The sequence below is a fragment of the Echinops telfairi genome, unplaced genomic scaffold, assembly GCF_000313985.2.
Source record: "Echinops telfairi isolate 266 unplaced genomic scaffold, ASM31398v2 ScPeMD7_7468;HRSCAF=8506_1, whole genome shotgun sequence".
NCBI lineage: Eukaryota > Metazoa > Chordata > Mammalia > Afrosoricida > Tenrecidae > Echinops > Echinops telfairi.
Window position 1 is genome coordinate 6776183 of NW_022111370.1, and position 21710 is coordinate 6797892.

The window sequence follows — 21710 nt, forward strand, 5'->3', positions numbered from 1 at the left end:
GAGTGTTGGAGCAAGGTGTTCAGATACCGGAAATTACCCACCAGTTCTGCTAATTGGATCCGAGATAGAGGGCTTCACCCGGACTACCAATAATTATCTTACCGTGCTTCTGAGAACTTGGATAAAACATCAGTGACCAGTGTTAGCAAAGTCTTTCTTGAGTTGAGTCCTATCACACGTGTTAGTAGCTCTTCTCTCTTGCGTTTGACTTGCTGCTAGAAAATAGCACCTTAAATCAGGCCAAGTGAATAGAAAGCATCGAACCAGTGCCTAGTGAGTAGCTGGAACTCAAATGATGAAGGCATTTGTATTAAACTCACACACCAAAAGAAAGTGCTGTGATGTTTCCCAAAAAGTTTTATATGAATCGGTAATCATCTAAATAAAGTTACAGCCTTATAAATGAGCATATCCCCTAATTACTTCATTGTCATTATGTTGGTTTTTTTTTTTTTTTTGCAGTGCAGGGATTTTAAATGAAATAATCTCTCTATAAATAAAGTCTACCCAAAGCCCAATATGTTAAAATAAATCAAATTGATGATGCAAAAAAACCCAACCCAGCCTTGTTGCTATGGTGTTAATTCTGACTCATCAGGACCCTACAGGACAGGTGAACGTCCACTCCATGGCAGGGAGCTTGGTTTGGGGGTGGGGAGGTTTCCAAGGCTGGAATCTGACGGAAGCAGTCAACTACATCTTTCTCCCAGGGAGCAACTGGTGAGTTTGAACCACAGACCTTCCAATGGACAGCCAACCACTTAACCACTGAGCCACAAGGGCTCTTAAAAATGTAGGCCGCGCTGGTGGAATTCAGGAAATGCTTAGGAGCTGAGTGCTGGTGGAGGCTCAGCTTCCTTCCAGCCCCAGCCCCAAGCAGAGCCTCTGCGCTGCATCCCAAGAACCTTCCTCAGTGCCCTCCATTCTGTTGACTCACCGCAACCCTAGGGGTTTCCAAGACTAATTCTTCACAGCAACAGAAAACCTCCTCTTCCTCCTGCAGAGTGGCTGAAGCTTTCAGACTGCTTGCCTTGTGGTTCTCAGCCCAACACTTAACCCACTCCACTCCCCGGCTCCTTCTTCATGAGCTTTAGAAGGCTACCAATATCTGGTTCTGTGGCAACCAAGCCCAGGCTTCTTTAATCTCTAAAGCTGTCATTAACAGGCTTCTTACTATATGCCAGGTATGATGCTAGACAATCTCCCTACACAATTTCATGTATTGTCCTCTCCCAACTACTAAGGATATTAGAGCCCACGTTTGATAGACAAAGAAACAGAAATGTAGAGAATTTATTTGATTTCCCCAAAGTTCCAGAATGAGTAAAAAGTTGCATTTGAACCCAGTACTTACTGCCTGACCCCCAAAGTCTCCACTGCTTAGCTCTGCTTTCCTGAAGGATGTCTGGACTAATCAGTGAGCTGCCAAGATTGAGCTGGAGCAATCTGCTGCCGTAGAGACAGGCTCGGTGGTGTGTGAATGACCACCACCATCTCCCATCCCAAAGTTGTTAACTGGGAACAGAGTCAAAACGGCACCCTGAAAATGGCTTGAATCTCACCCCAAAGGAGCAAGATCTACCCTGCCACTTGCCAGTCTATCAAGGGGGAGAGTCTCAAAAACTTCACGGTGCTTCATTAATCATATCATTTTTCTTAAAAAGATAGGCGTGTTCCTTCAAAAGTTGACCCCTATGGAGGCAGAACCTACCATCGTGAATTTAAGAAGATCCAAGACTAGATTCTTTTTTTTTAGGGGGGGGGGTGATGATTGTACAATTCTTTTTTTTAATCGTTTTATTAGGGGCTCATACAACTCTTATCACAATCCATACATACATCAATTGTGTAAAGCACATTTGTACATTCATTGCCCTCATCATTCTCAAAACATTTGCTCTGCACTTAAGCCCCTGGCATCAGATCCTCATTTTCCCCCTCCCTCCTCGCTCCCCCCTCCCTCATGAGCCCTTGATAGTTTATAAATTGTTATTTTGTCATATATTGCCCTGTCCGATGTCTCCCTTCACCCACTTTTCTGTTGTCCGTCCCCCAGGGAGGAGGTCACATGTAGATCCTTATAATCGGTTCCCCCTTTCCAACCCACTCTACCTCTACGCTCCCAGTATCGGCACTCACACCACTGGTCCTGAAGGGATCATCCGCCCTGGATTCCCTGTGTTTCCAGCTCCTACCTGTACCAGTGTACATCCTCTGGTCCAGCCAGGCTTGCAAGGTAGAATTCGTATCATGATAGTGGGGGGCAGAGGAAACATTTAGGAACTAGAGGAAGAATAGATTCTAAGGAAGCCTCTTTTCTACACCTGTCAGCCACGGTCCCTACCCGCCAGGGTGAATCGTTGCCTTCTGGGACTCCTATTGAGAAACCCTCTTGTCGCTCACAAGGAAGCATGATCACTCTTATTGGATACATCCTCCTGATTCAGGATAACCAACGTTAGAAGATGCCCTCAGGGTTTTAGGGTCTCACTCACTGCCAGTGACAATGACAACTCTGACACAGAGAACCCCTAAAGGTAAGAGGAGAGCTGCCCCTAGGGGTTTCCAAGGCTGTAAATCCTTACGGGAGCAGAAGCCTCATCTCTCTACTGAAGAGTGACGGGGATTCAAACTACCCCGACCTTGCAGTTAGCAGCCCAGCATGTAAGCCACTACGCCAACAGGGCTCCTCTCACCTATATGGTAAAGGGGTGATAAAAGGTGGAAGAAATAGTAGGCAACAGTGAGAGGAAACTGCAAGCTGAGCAGTTTGAAAATCCCAGGTACTTCCCAGGAGGAAGATGAGGCTTTCTGCCGTGGGAAAGCTTTCCAGCCCCAGAAGCCCACAGGGGCAGCTCTACGCTGTGCTGAGGGGTCACGGTGAGCTAGAATTGAAGAGAGAGCAGTCAGAGCTTGAGTGACGTGTGGGAGGAGTTTTCAGTACAAAGGTCTCTACAACATGGGCTTGAATCTCATCGAGAGAGACAGAAGACAAAGCAGGAGTTCGTAGCTTCAGTAGCTCCCATGACTATGAATCAGTAGAGGTGGCCTTTCAACTCGAGGACCATGGAGCACTAAGCCCCCAGTTTGTATTGGTCCAGCTATGCCTGAGATCGATCTGCTGTGTCACCATCTTGGCCACAAACCAGCCTCAGGCCAGTGGGAGAGACCCAGCCGAGCAGCTGACCTGGGGGTGCCACGCTGTGATGTTAATGTGGATCACAAAGGAATGTATTGTTTGTTGCTTTCAGGTATGTACAGAAGGCAGACTGATCTTGGAGTTCACCTTTGATGATCTCATGAGAATAAAAACATGGCACTTTACCATTAGACAATACAGAGAATTAGTCCCAAGAAGCATTCTAGCCATGCATGTAAGTAATTTAATTTCTCTTTTACTTTTCTTTGTCTCTGCCCCCCTCACCCCCTTCTATTTTACTCAAGGGTAAAAGCCCAGTTCTCTCTGGATGAAAGAGCTCCACTTGTTTCCACACTTTAGGTAATTAACTCTAAATTATTGGATTTTTTCCCTCTAACCATTAGAATCCACAGGCTCTTTTTAGGTTTTCCTTTGGATCTCTGCGTCTGGGTGCATGATGAGATTGTTTTTCATACTTCATATTATTTTAAACTCCAAAGTGAGGTTACCTCAATAAACACTTTGTCCTTCCCGTAAATTCCATTTGTTTATTATCAAGTGGCGCTCTGACTGGGCTAACAAACCTGTTAGGTATAACTGGGGAAGGAAATAAAACAAGTAAGAGAAACAGTTCCCGGTTCTGATTAGAACCATCTGACGGGGGCCGGGCCTGGTGTCACGTGGTTCCTGGTCACAGGGCTGGACTCGAAGCGGCACGTTTGTTCCCTTGGCTTCATCTCGCTACTAATCGCATCAAATGCATTGAACACTAGCAAGGTACGAGGTCAAATTGGATACCCAACTGGTGCTGTAATTTGAAGGTAAGATCAGCTAGGAGCTGGTGAGCCACAATCCCTGAAGAAGATGTTGATTTACCCAGGGGTTGTCTGAGCCGCATAGTGGTCTTATCAATGGCCCCCAATGCATATAAAAATGGGATAGTGAATAAAGGTAGGCAAATGAAGAACTGACAGGTTCTAACTTATATTGTTGTCAAAAACCTTCATGTATACTGTGCACAGCTTAAAGGATGAACAGATCCGTCTTAGAAGAAATACAGTCAGAAAGTTCCCTTGAAGTAAGGGTGGCAAGACTTCGACACGCTTTACTTTGGACACATCATCACTAGCTCAAAAATACCTAATTGGTAAAGTGGCGTGACAAGGGAAATGAGAGAGACCCTCCATGAGATGGGTTGACTCAGTAGTCGTAATAGACACAAAACACCAATGATCATGAAGCTGCCACTGGGCAATGTTTACTTCCATGATATATATGGCTGAGAGGAGTAGGAGCTGGCTTGTTGGCAACCAATCACAATAACACAGTGAGAGGGAAGCGGTGATTGTTCAGCAGGGGAATTCTTCCCTTCCAGCCGGGAGGCTCGGGCAGCACAGCTCATGCACAGCTACCATCCGTTGGAAATAACAACCATTAGCAGTTGTTGAGTGTGTCATGTGCCAGGTCCAATTCTGCATGTTTGGTATATGTTATGATTTAATCTTCAGAGCAACTCGTATAGATGGACTGATATTATTACTGTTTTAAAGGTGTCCGAGAGGTTCCATAAAGTGCCTATTATTTTCCAGCATGGAAATGGCAACACTAAGAACCTATTGACTGACTCCAAAGCCCAGGTTGTTAAACCAACCAGCTGACCCCAGCATGTCTTTGGATTTCTGTCCTCAGTCCTCTCCTCTGCCTTTGCCTTTCCCCTTGACCTGGTTCATTTTTCTGGGGGACCCATATGGTCACTTTCAGTGTTTCTGACCACCCACACTCAAGTCCTTCTCGACTTTCAAAGCCTAGTTCAAGTCTTCTACTCTTCCAAGGGGTGGTGGTTGGGAAGCTGGAATCTAGAATTAGATGGCATGGATTTTTGACCCGGGTCTTATGTGACTTTAGACAAATGGACTGTCATGTCTGCCCCACTAGACCCTCATCTATAAAATGAGTGCAATCATAGAGCTTCCCTCAGACAATACTAGGCCTCAATTGCCAAAATCCTGGTCAAGCCAAGTTGACACAAACCTCAACTATCACATGTGAGAATGCACATACAACACTTAAATAGTGCCTGGCCCATAGCATGCCTTCACCAAACACTGGCTAGTGACAAGCAGCAGCAGCAGCAAAGCAGCCCTACCCTTCTCCTCATTGATTTTCATGCTTTTTGCCAGGTGGAATGCAGACTTCTTGAGATCAGCTGTGTCTACTTGAATGTTCCTCCTGGCACATGTGAAGGGTTCAAGAAGTACTGACCCGATGTCTGCCAAGCACCCCATTTCAAGAAACTCACATGAAGAGTGATACCATGTGACTGTTTTCTTCCATATTATGATGGTGTTTATTATGCTGCTATTGTTAGGTACCATCAATATGGTTGCAACCGTGTGTACTACAGAAGGAAACTCTGCCCAGCACTGTGCCATCCTCGTAACTGTTCTTATGTTTGAGCCTATCAATACATCCACTGTGCCGATCCATCTTGTCAAAAATCTTCCTCTTTTTCACTGCCCTTTACTTTACCAAACATGTCTTTCTCCAGGTACTGGCCTCTCCTGACATGTCCAAAATATGTGAACAAAGTCTTACCAGCCTTGCCTCTAAGAAACATTCCGTACTTCTCCCAAGATAGATTGGCTTGTCCTTTTGGCAGGCCAAGGTGCTTTCAATATTCTTCGTTAGCAGCATAATTCATATGCATACCTATATGTATATGTATTAGGTGGGGCAACGGTGAACATGCTTGGCTGCTAACCTAAAGCTTGGGGGATGGCGTACCCAGTGGCACCTTTGATGAAAAGCCTGATGATTGACTTCCAAAGAAAGCAGCCATTGGAAATCTTGTGCCAACGTTTTACAACGTGTGGCCAACACATGGCATCACCATGAGTCAGAAGCAACTTGGCAGTAACTAGATACCATTGGCTCACTATGCAAACATGTATACATCTGGTTGGTAATATCACTGTGAGAAGAATTGAGTCTAGAAGAGAATAAATTAAGGGTGAGAGAATGGAGACAAATGGATGTTTACTTTCTCATGTTTCCCTCCGTGTAGAGCCAATTTGCTTATCTTGGCACATTGTCTGTTGCTCTCAAGTTGATCCTGAGTCTCGGTGACCCTGTGTGCCCAAAGGTAGAACTAGAACTGTTTCATGGGGCCTACAAGGGTGTGATCTTTTAGAAACAGATCTCCCGGTCTTTCCTATTGAATCCCTCTGAGTGGGTTTGAATCACTAATCTTCCCATTGCTTAACCATCTGTACCATCAGGAGCTCCAAATTGCTTCTACCTATTAAAGACAACAGAGTAAACAAAAACAAGGACTATCAACTTAATTTTAAAATGGGAACTAAAAAGGGTTTTCATGATTCCTGGCCAGACCTAACATTTGGGGAAGCCCATGCAGCTGTCCCAAATTCTAGACTCTGAAAAACATTTCTAGATATGTTGATTACTCTTGCAAACTTTTCAGACTGAGTCTCAAACTCTAGGCTGTTACAAACATCAGCACCATCATAGCCAGAAAGCTAGACCAGCCTTAAAACAAGGGCCTGCCATCCATGGTGAATGACGTGGGCCCCAGTGTCTTGTACCCCAACTTTCAGACCCTGAAGCAGCAGTCCTGGGCCCTCCCAAGAAAGAAGCAGAGCCATTTCTCCCCAAGACAGAGACCACATCGGAGTCAGTAGGGTTTCCCTGGATAATAAGCCATACATCCTTCTTCGAACATTTCCTTAGGTGTTACATGCAAATGTCTACTGATAGACAAATAGATTAATTTATCTCCACCACCTGTCCATTGGGCCAGGGTAAACATATGACTTTTTGTTGTTGTTTTGATCTCTTTAGGCACAAGATCCTCAGGTTCTGGATCAACTGTCCAAAAACATCACCAGGATGGGGCTGACCAATTTCACCCTCAACTACCTCAGGGTAAGGCCATGTGGAATGACTCCTGTTCCTGGTATCTTTGGAAAGTATCTGAGCAGTTCTGATGCATCTTGAAGCCAGAGTTGAAATGCAGTGATAGAGCACAGTGTGTATATATACTGGGCTAGGGCGCCCTGTTGTGTGTTGAGCTGCTCATCACAAGGTCAGCAGTTCAAAACTACAAGTTGTGTTGTAGAACTAAGATGAGGCTGTCTACTCTTGTAGATTGTTGCAGCATCCGAACCCCACAGAGGCAGTTCTACTCTGTCCTATAGTATTGCTATGAGTCAGAATTCACTCAATGTCAATGAGTTTGGTTTGGGTTTGGGCGAGGTATATGTGTATGAGTGTGTTGTGTGTGTGCAGTTATATGTGCACGTTCAAATGGTAGTGGTGTCTAATTAGCAAAACATCAAGTCTACATGTTGGCAGGGCTCAGTGCCCTCTCTCCATTGGTATGGCTTTTGGAATTCATCATTCAAAGACTAGAAATGTCCCTTCTCCTATTGCTGGTCTTGGGTTTGTAGTGTGCCCTTGTTGAGTTTGCTGCCTGAGTCTCCACCTATGGACCCGTTGCCCTCAAGGAGACAGGGCATTATGGTTGAGTCTCCAGAAGGAACTCCAGCCCGGAGCTGTAACTCATCAAGGCCACTGAAGAACACTTCGTGGAAGCAGTAATGGGACTTTCTGGTTTGGCTATCATAAAAAAAAAATTTTTTTTAATCCTAACTCAAGAACTTTAGATAAAATGTCCTGCATAACTTGTATTACAGCCCTCATTTGGACTTCTCAGGCATAGTAGATCCTCTGGGTTTGTACAATGGTGTTGTAGTAAGAGTTACCAGTAGAAGGTAAGGTTTTCGCCACAGAGCATACATTGTGCACCAGAATGAATAAGAAGTCAGTGGCCACCACGGGTCCAGAGTCCTTTGCCTCTGAGATGCTGAGCACCTTCGGTGTTTGGCACCACACTTCCCCTGGCTCTCCTTTCCCCATCCTCAAATCTATCCTATCATTGACTCCATCCTTCCATGCAGCCTGGGCTTGTGGATTTTGTTTCAGATGCACAGCCTTCTATGTGCAACCATTCTGTCTCCCTGAGGTGTTGATCTGCTTTGGCCAGACTGGCTCTTCTACAATGGGGAATGCTTGCTTCAAGTGCGTCCACATCACTAACCTTCAAGTGCGTCCACATTGCTAACCTTCAGCAATGACTCCTGGGGTGTTCCAGTGGGCATCACATTGGTCTGAACCCTGGGAAGTCTAAGACAACAGTTGGACTTCAACAAAGTTGCCATCAACAAAGCCCTCCTTTGAGAAACTGACCCAAAAATAATTCAATAGGTACAGGCTAGTAAACAGAGAAATCCAGAAGGCATCATGAAGGTCAGCACAGAGACTCTTCATGGGGATCAGACAGAGAAGGCTTCCAGGAAGAGATGGTGCTTGGGTGGGTGTGAAAGAGTGAAGGAGAGCAAAGGAAGGGTGGTTTCCATCAGGTGTCCTGTTGTCCTGCTGGTTGGATGAAGGAGTCCAGGTTAACCACTGCCTCCTCTGCCTGTTTTCTCCATGTAGGGAGAAAGATAAGACTTCTAATCTTATGAAGAGTTGCAGTGGGGTCTCTGAAACCCACAGGGGCATTCTACCCTGCCCTATAGTCAGGGGGCCATGAGTCAGAACTGACTCAATGCATTGAGTTTGGTTTTCACGTAGGGGTGAGTGCACAGAGGAAATGAGGTGATTCATATCAGGACCTGGAGACCAAAAGCGCCTATTGCGTGTTTGTTGTCCTAATGTACCAGGGACCTCCTATGCATTTATTGTTGCTCTGTGTGCCACGCTGAACCAAGGGTGCTCCCTTCCCTCCCTTCACTTTCTCAGCCCTGCTAGGCTTTGCAAGGTGTCCCAGTGGTGCTGTCAAATACAACTTGGTCTGCTAACCATATGTTTCACACGCACCCACTGCAGCAAGGGAAAAAGATGGGGCTGCGTGTTCCCAGTCAGATTTGCGAATCTTTAGAAGCCCTACTGGGTTAGGTTGGGTTCTCCAGAGAAGCAAAATCAGCAGCCTTTGTGTGTAATGTCTACAGAAAAAGATTTATATCAGGAAATGGCTTATACGGTTGTAGAAATAGGTAAGTCCAGTCCTGTTCAAGGCAGACTTCTCCTGACTCATGGAAACTAATGAAGAGGAAGCAGAACAAAGGAACAGAGATGGGGAAGGGGAGACAGAGGGCGGGCCTGGGTGCACACAGGCTGCCGGGTACAGAGGTCATTTGAATCAGAAGTTGACTGAGCTTGGATATCCACCTTGGTAGTCCGCTGACAGCTCCTGGGATGGACAGGCGACACAACAGGAGATCATGGGACAGGACGGGAGATGGTGCTCCCGCAGAAGGCGAATCTCATTCTGCTCGGTCTCTCTCTCTTCTACCAAAGGCCACACCCAAGGAGGTGTCATCAGGCTGGGACCGGCTTGATAGGTTGGGCTCTGCCCCTACTCTTACCTGCAGGTGCTGGCTGACATAATCCCTAACCATCATACCTACATAGGGACCCAGGGGTCAGAATTGACACTATGGTTGTGGGTTTTGTCTTGCTAAAGCTGCTAACCAAAAGGTCGACTGTTCAAACACACTAGCCGCTCTGGAAGAAAAAACCTGGCTATCTGTTCCTGTACAGGTGACAGCTGAGGAACCCCTCTGGGGCAGCTCTCCTGGGTCCCCCAGAGTCACTGGGTCAGAATTGATGCAACGGCAGCTAGCAACAATATTTACTAAAGCAGATTGCCAGCCCTTTCTGCTGTCTTGCTGGGTGGGATCAATTTGCCAACCTTTAGGTTAGTAGCCAGGTATGAACTATGGGTGACCCCCAGCATGTCAGGTGGGGTGTAGGTGGCTATCATTCCAGCGATGATGTGCTGAGAATGGGGGTGTCCTGCATGGGCACAGGGAAACCCAGGGAGGATTCCTTTTGAACGCAGGTTATGGGGTCGGGATAAAGGTCACGCTTCCCGGCAGCAACTCCGTGAGACTCCCCCAAGACACTTGTCAGGCCATGACTGAGCAGAATCTCAAAGTCAGTGCCCCAAATCAGTGCCTGCGGGTGTACCTCCATGGTCCAGACTGACCTAATGAGTGATCACACAGATGACCAACAGAGATGAGTCCTTCAGTTGTGAACCAGGACCACCAAGTCCTCTAGATTCTTGGCACCTAGCCTTTGCGTAACCGTTGAGCAATCACAAAGGATTGTTGTTTTTGTTGTTAGATGCCATCCGGTCAGTCCCAACCCATAGTGGCCCTATGTACAACAGAACACACCTGCCCAGTCCTGTACCACCCTCACGATCATCCCTCTGCTTCAGTCCATGGTTGCAGCCCCTGTGTCACTCCATCTCATTGAGGGTCTTCTTTAGCACAGTGTCTAGTTTGGGTTCTCTACAGAAACAAAACCAGAGGCATTTGTGTGTGTGAGTGCAGTAGTTACATAATCTATTGTCAATTTGAGACTATTAAGAGTGAAGGGGTAGAGTTTAGCCTGTCAACCAGGTCGCAGCATGATGACTCATTTGGTGGCGCTAAGGAGATAAATAGCTCGCTGGAGGCAGGGCACATAGAAACTACCTCTGAGATATTCCTGCTGACAAGACTCATGGAGCTCCACCAGAGCCCTGGAGCTGGAGAAGCCACATGGAGACCCCTGTCAGCATTGAGATGTTTCCACCACCATTGGATCCATAAGACTTTCCACCCACTGGCCTGTGATCTTCCTGCACTTGGCCTCATTGTATGTATTGCATGAGTCTCAAGAGGAATTTATGGGCAACTATAGAACTTATTGGGCGAATATTGAACTCTTGGACTTGATCTGGACTGGGCTGGGAAGTTGTATTGATACATAATTGCTTCTTGATATAAAGCTCTCTCTTATACATATATGAGTGTATATGAAATTGTTTCTCTAGTCAACCCAGACTAACACTAGTGTGGTATATAGAAAGTGATTTATATCGAGAAATGGTTTACACACTTGTAGAAATAAGTATGTCCAGTCCAGTGAAGCCAAACTTCTCCTGGCTCATAGAAGCTGATGACCAGGAAGCAGGCTGATGAAGCTGAGACTGCGAGGGAGCACAGACTGGTGGATGCAGAAGCCAACTACATCCACCATCTGTAGTCTGCTGACAGCTCCTGGAATCGGCAGAGGACTCAGCATAACAGGAGATCATGGAACCAGATGCAAAAATCCAGTTTTGGCAGAAGGCAGAGGGCCAAAGAGGACTGGATTCTGTTCAGTCTCTCTCTCTCTCTCTCTCTCTCTCTCTCTCTTACACAAAAAGGCTTATGATACCAAGGAGGTGTCATCAGTCTGTGAAGCAATTGATAGGTTGAACTCAGCCCGAATCCTTCCCCAGGAGTGTCTAGTTGGCATAATCCCTCACCATCACAATGCCCTTCTCCAGAGGCTGGTCCCTTCTGATGATAAGACCAACGTATGTGAGACAAAGTTTGCAATCCTTCCAAGAAGCATCGTAGCTGTACTTCCCCCAGCACTTTCCGGCATCACAGCAGCATGCAAGCCACCATGGTATGACAAATTCCACACAAGCGGGGGAGCCATAAAACATGTTCACTAATGGAATTGCCTTGAGCCCCCGAAGCGTTGTTTCCATCAGCTCATGAGGGGTTTCCATCATCACTCCCAGTATCAAGAAAAGAGGTCAGGTAAGTATCCTGCCAAAAATGAACTCGTGGCCTTCTAAATCCTTTCTAGATTTAAAAAAATCAATGCATCCTGCTTTGGGAAGGAGCGCTCAGCTGTTAAATACCCCAGCCCTCCCAGATTTTAATATGCTGCACCTTCCAGTAACAATGTAAAGCAATATGGAAAGTAAGCAATGGCCTCCAAATGAGCCGCTTCAGCCCTCTGAAATGCTAGCCCATCCTCCGTGAGACCTGTCATCAGAAGAGAGGCAGAGCTGACCCCAGGCAACTCTCATTACCGGAGGGAGGACCCGGTGAAACACAGGAGGCAGCGGGACTCTAGACGTCGTCACCACAGGCTGAGGAGGCCCCTGACCTGCTAGCACTTTGGGCAAAGCATTGTGACCTGAGGCATTTGAAGCACCAACCAGCACAGCTGGTGTCCTCCTTTGACTTAGTTTCTCAAATCGCCTGTGCTCCCTCCTGTCACCTCTCGGCCTCACTGAGGTTGTGGAGGTACTCTGTGCCACAAGGCAGGAATGTGTCTGAGAATGGCAGACTCACCCCTCCCAAGGGAGGCGGTTGAGTAGGGATCAAGCTGGACTCACCCCTCCCAGGGGAGGCGGTTGAGTAGGGATCAAGCTGTGGCCAGGGCTACTTGAATGACCTGTGGGAAGCTGGGGTGGCCTGGTGAAGTGGCACTGGGGTAGTTGTGCAGCCTGGGGCTGGGAGCCTGCATAGGGGACAAAGAAGTCAGCGTGGCCAAGTGGAATGGCATGGATAGGGAAGCACTGGACGAAGAACCGAAAGGTTGTGGGCTCCAGCCCTCCCAGAGGTGCCTCCAAAGACAGGTGTGATGAGCTGGGAATCCTACGGGGCAGTTCTTCCGTGCACACAGAGTCCCCATGAGTCCCAAAGGAAGTGACAGCAACTGACAACAAAGACCCCTGCCCTGAAGTCCATCCCCACACTTAGGGACCCTGTCTATATGGGGTTTCCAAAGCTGGAAAGAAGAAGGGTAGCCAGAGTTCTCTTTGGAAGCAAGACTTCCTTTTACACATTTTGGACATGTCCCTGGAAAAGGTCATCACACTTGGTAAAGCGGAGGGGCAGCACAAAAGAGGAAGGCCCTCAAGGAGATGGGCTGACATGGTGACTGCAATGGGCTCAAGAACAAGAGCAATTCTGACAATGGTGTAGGACTGGGCAGTATGTCGTTCTGTTGTGCATAGGGTCACTATGGGTCATCATCAACCCCCTTGCACCCAACAAGAACATAACAAAGCTTGACCAGAGCAGATAGGCTCATCTTTCTCTAGAGGAGGACAAATGGTGAATTTGAACTGACAACCTTGTGGTTAGCAGCCCAACACCAAAAGAATAGCACCACCAGGGCTCCTTAACAAACCACAATGAGCATTTCCAGGCACTGGGTGGTGTGTTTTGCACCACAGGTCTTTCCAGCCTACTAGGGAGAGGTTGTTTCATGATAGGCAACAGTGCCCGCGCCCCCCCACTGCCACCCCCAGCCACACCGACAGCCATTGGCACCTTCTGGTGATGCAGTCAGAGGTTGAGAACAGCAGGTTGCTGCTATGTTGCTGTTAGGTGCCATTGATTTGATTTCAACTCATATCAACCCCATTGACACAGTCAACATGGCCCATGAGGTTTTCTTGGTTGTAACCATGATGAGATCAGATGGACAGTCTCTCCCCAACTGAACAGTTGAGTAGATTTGTCCATCTTGCAGTTAGCAACCAAACATGGAACAATAAGTTCTCCTTAGAATGGCTGGAGGGACCAGGGGTTCAGGAACAATGTACTTCTTCTTGTGTTCTGGAAAGCAGCTGCTCCGCTGTCCCTCTGCTGTTTCATGATGAGATCCAATCTTCTGCCCCAGTGAGCAGAGGGCATTTTGATTGGCATTTGGTCATCCAAGGCAATGAAGCCTGGCTGGGATGCCTGGTCAATTCCCACCAGATCTATTTCCCCTTTCATTCATCTTTCCTTTCTCTAGCCAAGGCGAGATGCCTTGTTTTTGCCCAGTCTCCACTTTCAAGGTGAGAAAGAAATACATGTATGCCCTAGGAGAGAAATCTGAACTGGGTATAGTAACTGACAGAACAATCGCTAACACGTCACCAAACACTTACTATGTGTCAAGAGGCATTGTGGTTCAGTGGATAGAATTCTCGCCTCTCGTGTGGGAGACCTGGTTGGATTCACAGCCAATGTACACCAGGCACAACATACACCAGTTTGCAAGTGAAGGCTTGTATGTTGCTGTAATGGGAATGGGTTTCAGTGGAACTTCCTGACTCAGATAGGCTAGGAAGAAAGGTCGGGTGATCTACTTGGGAAAATCAGCCAATGAGAGTCTTATAGATGACAATGGTCTGGTGTGCATGCCAACCCATCATGGGGGTATGGAATGGCTAAGCTGGGTTTTCTTTCACTGTGCATGAAGTCACAATGGGTTGGGATGGAGCCAATCACAATCAACCGACCTTGGATCCATGCAACTCTGCACCTACCAGTCAGTGTGCTTCCTGCACCTCACTTTACCTTTTTGCTCCATTGGCCTGCAACCATTCAAGTCTCAAGAGGACTCCGCCTAGCATCAGACCCATGGACTTCAGTTGGATTGGGCTGAGATGCCTTCTTGATGTAAAGCTACCTCTTCTACATATCTGGTTGTCAATTGTTCTGTTTCTCTAGACAACCCTCTCCTCACACACTTTCATACTGTTTCCCAATAGAATTGCCTGCCTGGACCACTGTCAATCCCATTCCTCCCACCCCAATCCTTCTCATCCTAGGGGATTTTTTTGACCATCACTCATCTGAAAAGTTTTCCCTGACCCTTACTGAAGCTAGATGCCACTGCCCAGTGTTCCTAGAGCTCTCTGGGCCCAATCCCAGCCCAATCTACTTAGCCCTTGGTAGATTGTTATTGTTGATTGTGTCTACATGAAAAATGATATTGCTCCCCAAACCAGTAAGATTATCTCTGCAGATGTACTGAGTTAACATGAGGTTATACTACAGTGAGATTGGGCCCATCTCACTGGTGTATGCCTGTCCTTATAAAAGAGAGAGACACAGTGACAGACAGCCACATGGGGAGAAGACCATGTGAAGACTGAGTTAGAAACCAGAAAGATGCATCTACAAGCCAAACAAGGACTGCTGGCAACCACCAGACACGAGAAGAGACAAGGAAGGCTCCCCCTTTGGAGCCGTCCTTGAGAGCCCAGCCCAGCAAGTACTTTGATTTCAGACTTACTACCTCCAAGACCATGAGAGAACTTCTGTTGTTTGCCTTCAGCCACCCAACCTGTGGCACATGGTCCTGGCAGCCCTACAGAAGGGCTGTAGCTCTGGGTAAGAATCATCTCACCGCCTGTTGCTCTCCTGCACTGTTGTCTGAACACCTTGGAGATGGATCCACTTTCCTGTATTTCTGGAGCCTCCCATGACCTAGATCACAGCAAGCATTCGGGAGATGCCTCTTGAGTGGATGAAAAGATAGATGGGTGATGCCCGAAACGGAAGAGGGCCTAGCGAATGAGAGCAAAAACCTCAAATAGAACGGAGGTGAACTCCCCACCCTATAGCATCTAGGAAAGGCCAAAAAAAAGTCTGATTCATTTTCAGAGTCACTGTCTAGGACTCCGCCGTGTAGCTAAGGAGCAGAGTTGAACGTATTGCAGAAAGGAAATGAAACTCCGTGCGGGTTGCCAGCTCTCTCTACTGTGCAAAGTTTCCACATTGATCCTCAGTTCCCAATGTCAAATATGTATTCCAATATCACTACTTTCACTCTCTTTGAATCCATATTTAATTTGTACTCTCAATGTCACTATGCCCCTTTTATTATTTTGCAAATGCCAGCTTTCCTGCCTTGAGGATCGCAGTTTTAATCAGGGATTCTTTCTGTCTGCTTGCTCTGGCCACATTCTCCTGATGCAGGACTACGCATACACTTTTTCTAAACCATTGTGTTTAAATCAACTTTCTAGGACTGAGTTACCCTGTGTTCCAGCCAGAAAAAAATATTTTTTCTTCGTGTTTTCTCTTCTTCTTCATACATACGTTTGCATCATTTCTGGGTAAATGTAAACAGTATAGTAGTAAATGTAACCAGTTTCTTTTATTTGGTAAACACATTCACATAGTTTATGTAGGCATCATATGGTTATTGCTTCTGTTAGTTTCTGTTGAGTTGTTTCTGATTCACGGTACAACAGAACGAAACACTGCCTGGTCCTGCGCCATCCTCACAATTGTTCCTATGTTTGAGCCCATTGTTGCTGCCACTGGGTCCATCCATCTTGCCAAGGGTTTTCCTCATTTTTTGCTGATCCTCTGTTTTTCCAAGTATGATGTCCTTCTCCAGGGGCTGGTCTCTCCTGATAACATGTCCAAAGTACATAAGAAAGTCTCACCACCTTTGCCTCTAAGAAGCATGCTGACTTCTTCAAAGACAGATTTGTTTGTTCTTTTGGCAGTTCATGGTTCGTTGAGTGTTCTAACAGCTTCAAATCTTCCAGTATGGGAATATAGCAAAACCAAAGCTTTTCTGTAGTGTTGACCCTCAAAGGCATGGTCCAGTTTCTACGATCACTCATGAGATTGTGGCAAACACTTTGGTGACTCAATGGGAGTGTTCTCGCCTTCAGTTGGGAGATCCAGGTTAGCATCCCAGCTAATGTAGCTCAGGTGTAACCACCACCCATCTGTCCACCAGTGGAGACTTGAAAGTTGCTGTAAGACTGATGATCATTTATCATTAGGACATCTAGACTAAGGCAGCTGAGGAAGAGAAGCCTGGCTATTTGGAAAGTCAGCCAATGCAAACCTCGTGGATCTCAGTCATTGGTGCATTCGGCTGCCCTGAATTGGAGGGCTGATTCAATAGCAGCAAACACAGGCCTCGGTCCTATCCTGCGTCTGGCAGTGTTCCCTGCCCATGGATGGATGAACTGTGAAGAACACGTGGGGCAGAAAAATAAACATGCTTCAGACTTAGAAAATTAAGTATTCATGCCTTAACCCTTCTTCTACTGCCTTTAGGGGCTTGAGAACATGGCCCTAGTTCTGAGAACTCCACCGATTGGAACTGATAATACTTTTACAAGGCTAACTGAGTGGGGGTCAAAGGAGCGACCCTTCCTAAAAGTGTGGTGCCACTTATTTTTTAAATGCTACTGAACAAAGCCTTCATTTCTTAGAGCTTCCATTTTCTCACCGGTGCTTAATTTTGTGAACTGTGAACCCTAGAAACCCCACGGCGGGTTGGGGGTTAAATGATTATGCAAGTGATGAGCACTTCATAAACTGAAAAATACCACCTCCAGAACCCAAGTATGTTCAGCTTATTTATGGTGCCCCATAGATTAGCCATGGCCTTGAATTTTACCTTGAGATTCTGAAGAAAAGAAGAACAGTTGATTGATGATGTCTTCCAAGAACACAGCAAGAGAGAGTTGGGGGCATAGGTTTGCCACCCGTGCCCCAGTACAAGTGTTATTATAAATGCATAAAAGTTATTGTCAGGGGTTTTCAAAACAGAGGCATTGGTACTTCGGTGGTAGAATCCTTATCTTCTATGCAGGAGACATAGTGCATTGTGTCAATCTGCTGCACAAGACCTCTTTAAACCGTGGAAAAGCAAGGATGTGCCTTTGAGGACTACAGTGTGCCTGACCCAATTCATGGCGTTTTCCACTGCATGCTATGCATGTACAGAAGAAGGTTGTGTAAGTTATACAATGAATAAAGAAGACCGAAGAAGCACCGTGGTGTTGGTGAAGAATCTTATAAGTACCATGGGCTACCAGAAGAGGAAGCAAATCAGTCTTGGAAGAAATACAGCCAGGTGGCGTCTTAGAAGCAAGGCAGGCCAGACTGTGTCTTGTATACTGTGGACATGTTTTCAGGAGCGACCAGTTCCTGGAGAAGAACATTAAGCTTCGTGAAATGGAGGGTGAGCGAAAATGACAAGACCCTCAGAGAGAAGGATTGATACCATGGATGCCACAATCACTGTGCTAGTCTGAGTTGACTAGAGAAACAAATTCATAGACACTCATCTGTGTATAAGAAAGAGCTTTATATCAGAGAGTAATTGTATATTAAGAAAACATCCCAGCCCAGTCCAGATCAAGTCCTTAAGTCCAATATCCCATATGTCCGATACCAGTCTATAAATTCCTCTTTAGACTCACGCAACACATGCAGTGATGCTGAGTGCAGGAAGATCACAGGCCAGTGGATAGAAAGTCTTGTGGATCCAGTGGCAGTGGAAGCATTTTAGCGCTGGCGTGGGTCTCCACTTGGCTCCTCCAGCTCCAAGGCTCTGGGTGCCAGCAGCATAACTCCATGTGGCTTGTCAACAGGAATGTCTCGCAGGGAGAGGAAGCAGAGAGAGAGTCCCGCCTCCAGGGAGGAAGACAGGAGTTCACAGAATCCTCAAGAGAAGGTCATACCTACACAGAGGCCACATGTGTAGGTATGGGCTATGGGCTGGCTGACAGGCTAGACCGCACTCCCTTCACGAGTTGACAGGAGATTATGTAACAGCCACAATGGTCTCAAAGAGAACTATAGTGAGGGTGCCACAGGATCTAGGTGTCTTACTCTGTTGTACACAGGGTTAACAACTTACAGGAAAACTGGGTTCCATTTCCAGCCAATGCACATCCTGCAGCTTCATTGCGCGTCCCTCACTGAAGGCTCCTCCATTGCTCTAATGCTAAACAGGTTGCAGAAAAGCACCCAGACTAGGAAAATAGGAAGAAAGGCCTGGCAACCTGCCTCTGAAAATCAGCCTATGGATCCCAGTCTGGATCCCAGCAGTCTCACCTACAGGCCAGCAGAGGGTTGTGGCAGGACCGAGCTGGATTCTACTCTTTTGTGCCCAGGGTTGTCCTGGGTGAGGGGCCATCTCGATGACAGCTCACAACAAAATCACCTTTCTTTTAATACTTTCTGGTGTCTGTTTGATTTTCTAGTACGTTCATCTAACTCTTCACTTAAGCATCTCCGTTTCGCAGTCGTGGGGTTTGAGGCTGTGCTTTTAATTTCCCAACTGAATGGAGATGTTGGTTGTGATTGTTATGCTGTAAAGAACATTAGTCCCTGCGCGTAGCTGCCACCGATAGCAACAGGAGTGGAGTCCAGGGCCCGTCAGCATTGGGCAATTAGCTCCGGAGAATGACCCCCAGCAGAACGCCATGAAGCGGGCCATCAGGGGTGTGAGTGCCGTTGCCTCGGCATTTGGAAGTCTGCCGAGGTTGTTCATTTTTATTTCTGGAACGTGTTGAATCCCAGCCAGGATATTTTCCTGGGTTTAATGACATGAGGAGGGATTACAAACAAACCCCCTTTCCTCCTATATATCAAGCCAAGCCTGGGGGTGGGGTAGGAGACTCTACCCAGCCACGGAGAAGCACCCATGGTCATCGGTATCGGAAGTGAACAGACTGTTCATGAGCTCACAGATCCAGGGCTAGCAAGCTGACTCTGAATCTCAGTGACCCCGTAGTACAGGATAGAACTGCTGCCAAGGGTTTGGGGAGATTGTGACTCTTTCTGGGAGCAGAATTCCTCACCTTTCTCTCAAGAAGCAGCTGGTGGGTTTTTGAGGCCTGGTAGCGTAGGAAGCTACTCATGGAACTGCTCACTGAAAGATCAGAGGTTTGAACCCACCAGCCACAGCATGGTCGGAAGATGAGGTTGATGGCTCCCATAAAAATGGAAAGTCTCAGAATTGCAAAGGGGCAGTTCTCCGCTGGCCCATAGGCCACTGTGAGTCAGCGCCAACTGTGCAGCAGTGGGTTTGGTTTGGGTTCAGCATATCTGAGGGGGTGAGCAATGAACTCCTGAACTCCGCCTCAGGTTGGGATGTAGAGCAAGTCAGCAAGGGGGGAACTCTGTGGAGAGTTGTGTGGCGGTACAGAGAGCCTCCTGGTCCATGGCTGGAGCAGCAGTCACCACAGACAATTTGAAGAGTGTGTGGCAGAAAGCCCAGTGGTGCAACTCTGATTCAGAAACAACCTTTGGATTGTTCAGGAACCTTCCAGATTAAGAGTTGTCATCATAACACCATTAGTTACTGAGGAATGTGTATATTCCCCCCACAAAAAATGGTGAAATAGGTATTAGTAGCCCTATTGAACAGAAAGGAGCCCATCAGTGCCTAAGTCCCCAAGCCTGTCCATGACAGTAGGGCTTCTCTGGCCCCCTTCAGGCTCATCCTTAAAGTCCCTGTGTTCCCCACTATTGGGTTGGGATGTGAGCTGGTTCCTTGGTGCTTTGAGGGATGGCTCTGGGGGATCACTGTTAGCTGGCACTGGCTTCTCCACTCTTCCTCAGAGAAAGGTCCCACCAGAGAAGAAGCCAGAAGTCCTCCTGAGCACGTGGGGAGAATGATTAAAAGCAGAAGACATGAAGGGCACGTCTATTGCATGTGAAGGAAGCACAGAGGTACACATGGCGATGTCCTCGGGGAAGTAGAGCAGTCAGCTGCTGAAGGGAAACAGCACCATCCACCCAGCCAGTGCTCACTGCCACCCTGACCTGAGGCAGAGCACCAAGCGTCCTATCAAACGTCCAGGGCTGAGCACTTTGCAGGAACACCCCCTGTGGGCTGTCAACCACTGACCTCTCAGCCCGCATGGACTTCTTTGAGTCACTCTGACACCAAGCCTTTGTAAAGATATCTCGGTCCCCAGGAAAGAGTGAGCCCTGGGGACACAGTGGTTAGCATGCTCCAGAGGGTCATCGGTTCAAAAGCAGCAGCCCCTCTGCGAGAGAAAGATGTGACACTCTGACCCCGTCGGGCCGGTGCTCCCGTGCTCCGTTCTCCATAGTCAGGAAGAGTGGGAACAGACACGACGGCAGAGCAGTAGGAAACAGAGCTCTCTGACGCCAGGCCAGGGTGGTGAGAGATAGATGTATACCTAGACATGTACACGGGGGCTTCAAGAGGTGGGTGGGGGAAATTCCATGATCTTTTCATTCCATTTTCCCCCCCAGAAAATGTTGAAGTCTCTTGGTATGTAAGGAGGGGCGGGGCATGAGCCCTAGTGGGTAATCTAGTGCTAATCTTAAGGTAAAAGAGTCAAACTCACCAGTTTGAATCAAGCTACCTCCTCGCCTAAAGATTTACAGCTTCAGAAAACCTATGACAGGTTTCTATGAGTCAGAACTAACTCGATGGTAGTGAGTGTGGTTGTTGAGTTTGTATGCGTGTGTGTGTGTGTGTGTGTGTGTGTGTGTGTGTGTGAAGGGGTTTCAAAAAAAGCTCTTGGAAGAATACCATTGTCTCAGAATTCCATTTTCCCACAAACTTGTTGACATCTCCTCGGTGTGTGTGTGTGTGTGTGTGTGTGTGTGTGTGTGTGTGTGTGTGTGTGTCTGTTATCCAGACCAACAAAATGAGTATTTCAGCTGAGTGGCCCTGGCTGAAAACAATTTCAGAACTACGGACGCTTCTAAAATTCTTGGCCTTAAAAGTACAAATAGAGCCTGGATTAAAGAAAGTCATTTCCCAGTCTGAGGCGCTGGAGGAGGAGAAAGAAATGGTTGTTTAACAAGACACTGGAAATGGAGGGAGATGGTGAGGCGGGAAATTGGCCATGTGGGGAAAAGCAACTGAGGGGCTGCAAAGGGACCCAACCGCAAGGCGGAGCCCAGAGTTAAACCCTCTTTGGAAATCGCCTTTCTAGACATGGGGGGGCACGAGTAAAAGGAAGAAGGTCGTGAGGAGGGTGCCAGGGAGAACTGTTGGACTTTATTTTGATGTAAGAGTATGTACAGGGAAGGAGTCCAGAAGGGAGTCTGAAATGGGACAAGTCCATTTCATTGTTCTTTCAGGAGACTCAACTTCTGGCTCCATGCCCAGTGGGTCTTGGCTG

General features: G+C 47.2%; 1 protein-coding gene across 11 annotated transcripts in view; it reads left to right on the forward strand.

Annotated features, from left to right (window-relative positions):
* Positions 1–21710, forward strand: part of LDB2 (LIM domain binding 2) — a 439908-nt gene that overhangs the window by 346637 nt on the left and 71561 nt on the right. For all 11 annotated transcript variants that reach the window (XM_004707764.2, XM_013005956.2, XM_045284395.1 and 8 more), the window contains exons 4-5: positions 3252–3374; positions 6998–7081. In XM_004707764.2, coding sequence (XP_004707821.1) covers positions 3252–3374; positions 6998–7081 — 207 coding nt within the window. The remainder of the gene's footprint in view (positions 1–3251; positions 3375–6997; positions 7082–21710) is intronic.